Source organism: Babylonia areolata, chromosome 14 (assembly GCF_041734735.1).
Source record: "Babylonia areolata isolate BAREFJ2019XMU chromosome 14, ASM4173473v1, whole genome shotgun sequence".
NCBI classification, from domain to species: Eukaryota; Metazoa; Mollusca; class Gastropoda; order Neogastropoda; family Buccinidae; genus Babylonia; species Babylonia areolata.
The window spans coordinates 32,729,123-32,733,902 of NC_134889.1; the positions used below are offsets into that span (position 1 = coordinate 32,729,123).

General features: G+C 44.0%; 1 protein-coding gene across 1 annotated transcript; it reads left to right on the forward strand.

Annotated features, from left to right (window-relative positions):
- Positions 1–1,392: 1,392 nt before the first annotated feature.
- LOC143289688 (uncharacterized) lies at positions 1,393–2,499 on the forward strand. The gene has a single exon (XM_076598735.1). The coding sequence runs from the start codon at positions 1,393–1,395 to the stop codon at positions 2,497–2,499; it is 1,107 nt and encodes a 368-aa protein (XP_076454850.1).
- Positions 2,500–4,780: the final 2,281 nt, after the last annotated feature.

The following is a 4,780-nucleotide window of genomic DNA, read 5'->3' on the forward strand; positions in this document are numbered from 1 at the left end:
AACTGTGTTTACGAACGGGTATAAGAGATTATTTCGCCATGCTACATCAGTAGCTCTGTTGGGGATGAGTCGTGGATGACTAATTCCCTTCTTACAAGGTCTGTCATTTTAGGCTTATATGTTTGGGCCTTTTGTCTTCATTCTAAAATCAGTAAATCTTCATTTTCCTAGCAATAGACAACGTTGTAGAACTGGTCAATATGTGGAAATTTTGGTTTGATGAAACAGTACACGAATGTACAGATTTTCGCCCTGAAATCAAATGCTTATGTGGTGCCAGTTCAAAATAGTTTCGCTTTTTTTTTTTTAAATCGTGTTACTGTTTAATTTTTTTTACTCTTTTAAAACTAGGAAACTTCCCTTCATTTGACAATTGAAAAAAGAAAAGGAAACAACAAAAACCAACGATATATGACACCGACAAAGAGACTAACAGAGAGAACAAAAAATCACCCCGAGAAACCAAAAAAATACTCAAACAAAAGAAAAAGCAGCACAGCAATGTTCAACATTACATTGTTGAAAGTGTGAGACAACATGTGCTTTTAATACCAACTATTTGCAAATTTTGGCTCAGGAGCTCAGGCAGAAGGGTTAAAATTGCTCAGGAACTCAGGGCTCAAAGGGTTAAGCTATTTGTTTGTAGTTTACTTATTCTGCAAGCCAGTCATAGTCATACACGCATTCTTAGTTCGCGAGTTCGATTGTGTTTCAGTTGGTGAGCGATAGTTTACACACACACACACACACACACACACACACACACACACACACACACACACACACACACACACACACTCACACACACACGTATACATATACATCTCTCTCTTTCTCTCTCTCTCTCTCTCTCTCTCTCTATATATATATATATATATATATATATTGATACATATATATATATATATATATTGATACATATCTATCTATATACATACATATATTGATATATATGTACATGTCTTTTGGCTACACCCGCGAAGTGGTCACATTGAACATAATTTTATGTTTTGGAAACGTTCTCTTTTTTCTGTTCATTGTCCATCCATGTAATGTAAACTGGGGCTTCTTTTTGGGTTCGAAATCACAAAGATTTCAGCATCAACTTATGTTCATTTTCCCCAGTCTTTCAATTTACTAAAAGTGTTTCTCTTCTTTTTTTTCTTTTTTTTTTATTATGCTTGCGTACACACACACACACACACACACACACACACACACACACACACACAGACACACACACACACACACACACACAAAGTTTTATCATTCGGGTGTCATAAAAACGCAGACTCAAGGGAGACAGTGTGATTTTCAATGTTGAAAAAAACAACAAAAAAAAAACAACAACAAAAAGAAAGTAGTGTTGAATGATTTCCCCAGACTGTAAAGATGGGCACATATACAACTGTGGAGGACACAGTGTCCAAGCATTACACTGTCCAGACCGAGTCTCTAATCCGAGACTGCATCAAAATCAGGTCCAATGAGTCAGAATACTTACCGTGGAACAACCCTGACAACATTGTCAGTCAAGACGTAGAAAGAATCGCCAGGAGAATCAAGGACCTTACACTCGCTGTAGCGATCATGGTAGGAGGGCCAGCCAACATCATCAACATGGCGGTGTTCTACAAACAAGGTCTTCAGGATCGTGTCAACCTCTGCCTCTTCATGCTCGCCTTCTTTGACGACATGTTCATCACCTCGGCTTTCGGTCTGCACGCCCAGAATATCTACAGCTCACACTCTGTGCACTCTCCAGGGAACCAGGACATGGCCAACCACAACCTGGTCGTTTTCATGGGCTCTGCTTTCCTCTCCTTCATCATGTCAGCCATCATTGCCTGCGAGAGGTGTTACTGTGTCCTCAGACCGCTCAAGTATCAGACTCTGATGCGCACCAGAACGATGGCTTTGATTATTCTCTGCTTTGCTGTTTTCGTCTTCAGCGTGTTCTTTGTCGTGTCCTATCGGTATTGGATATGGTGCTACTACGATCCTCTGACAGGCGAAGAGGTGATTAAAATTGCTGGCGGCGAGTTCTACAGAGCTCACAAACAGCTCATTGACTACCTGGACAGCGTTTTGTTTGGAGCTGGTGTGCCCGGGGGGGTGATGATCGTGGTCATATCCACAACGGTCATCACCACGGCGAAGCTCCGTCACATTGTGACGTGGCGCTCAGAAACCTCCTCGGCACTGTCTGCCCGTGAAGTGGCGCTGACCAAGATGCTGGTGGGCAATTCTGTGTTCTTCATCACGTGCACCACTCCTTCCTGTATATTCCGCGTCGTCTGTCTCTTCCTGCCGGAGATGAGCGCTGTAGGGCGGAACCAGAACTTTTACTTCACCACGCTCTGGACACTGGAAGGATTCTGCTTCATCAACTCATCGTGCAATGTCTTCATATACTACGTCATGGGCTCTCGGTACAGGGAGACACTGCGGGGACTCTGCTGCAGAAAGAAAGTGCTTCAAAATAAAACTAACAACTGAGTTTCCCGATTTTACGATTTGAAACCCTCCTTTTTGTTACTGTCAAAGCTCGCTCCTAGCAATGACTGCTTCTGCTTCAGGTTGAAATGGGAAAGTGAGTGTCATCCACTTCATGGAATCATCTTCGAGACGTGTTGGAACGTAACGATAACACAACTGGTCTGAGTACCTTTCCAGCCTGTGTTAAGCCTGGACATACTGTATGCCATTGAAAGAAACGCAAAACACAGCCTTATCCATAAGTCCCATTTGATAAAAGAACAGAAATCTTCAAAGTGGAGTGATGGCCTAGAGGTAACGCGTCCGCCAATGAAGCGACAGAATATGAGGGCGCTGGTTCGAATCACGGTTCAGCCGCCGATATTTTCTCCTCCTCCACTAGACCTTGAGTGGTAGTCTGGACGCTAGTCATTCGGATGAGACGATAAACCGAGGTCCCGTGTGCAGCATGCACTTAGCGCACGTAAAAGAACCCACGGCAACAAAAGGGTTGTTCCTGGCAAAATTCTGTAGAAAAAATCACTTCGATAGGAAAAACAAATAAAACTGCACGCAGGAAAAAAATATTTAAAAAAATGGGTGGTGCTGTAGTGTAGCGACGCGCTCTCCCTGGGGAGAGCAGCCCGAATTTCAAACAGAGAAATCTGTTGTGATGAAAAGAAATACAAATACAAATACAAAAATTGCAAGGCTGAGACGGCATGAACCTGGCGAAATCCCAGAGGGCAATGGAAGTGGAGGGGAGCGGGAGTGATGTCTTCACTGGTGCCCCAACATCAGCAGACACCACGGGATGGGTGAGGTGGAGGTGAATTGTGCTCATCTCCTGCAAGCATCTTCCGGAGAGGGATTGTCCATGGATAGAAACGTCTTCCAGGGGACTGGGTTTTTTTTTTTTTTTTTTTTTCTTCGTTTCAAAACATCTCCCAGATGACCTTTCCACTGCTCAAGAGATCTCCCAAGTCACGTTTCAACGATGTCCCCACTGGTTATTCCCCTGCTGTTATGCCCCCCCCCCCAACCTCCACCCCCCACCCCCCACACCCCCATCCCCCGAACACCGCCCCCCCCCACACCCCCATCCTCCTCCCCCGCACACCTTTTTTTCTGACTTCACTCCCTTACCACACCCGCCTCTGTTGAAACGAATATTTGAAGATCTCTAAGTTTGTCAGTGTCAGTACTGTGTACACCGCGAGCACAGTGTTGAGTATGTCGATGTTAGTGTGTGTGGCCATGATTTGGAACTTAAAAGAACGATACATACTTTCCTTTCATATGTTTTGAATGTATATTGTAATGAAGGAAGGTGTATGGGCTTTTCAGTTGTTGATTTTGTTGTTTTCTTAAATGTTTTCTTTGTATTCTTCATTGTGATGAAGGAAGGCTGTGTGGTGATCAGGGAAGGGTGGGCCGGTTACTCGTCTGTTTATTTCTATGTTGCTTTGTGAGTTGTTGTGGAGTATGTAAATGTAGACAATCGACAAAAGCATCTTCTTTGCCGGGAAGAAACCACACAGCACCATCCACGACACAGCAGACCACAGACTTTTGCTGCTGTTATTGCAAGCGTTTAGCTCTTCTACTTTTTGTTTTCGAAGGCAGTAAGTAAAACGCCATTATTGAACAACAGGAGTAGAGAAAGACCGCGTCTTCTGGACCTCACGACTCAAAACAAGTCAGGGCCTGATGTGTCTTGCTGCTGATCTGATCATGACTGCAGGTTCCTCGGTTTCTTGAGAAGGTACCTGACGATCTACGATCATAGACAAGACACGCATGAAACATATCTCAACTTCATCGTTGTTGAAAGACGACTCTGTCAATACTACAATTGTTATGGGACGATTCTCAAGAGAATGAACATTTCAGAATTTGTGTGGACTCCTGAGATTGTTCATCGCTTTGATGATCAGTAACATATGCATGGTGAGCAGTAACGTATGCATGGTGAGCAGCAACATATATATGGTGAGCAGCAACATATGCATGATGAACAGCAACATATGCAAATGAGCAGTAACATATGCAAATGAGCAGCAACGTGTGCAGAAACACATGCATGGTGAGCAGCAACACGTGCACTGTGAGCAGCAACACATGCATGGTGAGCAGCAACACATGCATGGTGAGCAGCAACACATGGGTGGTGAGCAACAACACATGCACTATGAGCAGCAGCACATGCATGGTGAGCAACAACACATGCATGGTGAGCAGCAACACGTGCACTGTGAGCAGCACCACATGCACTATGAGCAGCAACACATGCATGGTGAGC

Excerpts from the sequence above, each read along its gene's own strand:
- LOC143289688 (XM_076598735.1), top strand. The coding sequence starts at position 1,393 with ATGGGCACATATACAACTGTGGAGGACACAGTGTCCAAGCATTACACT.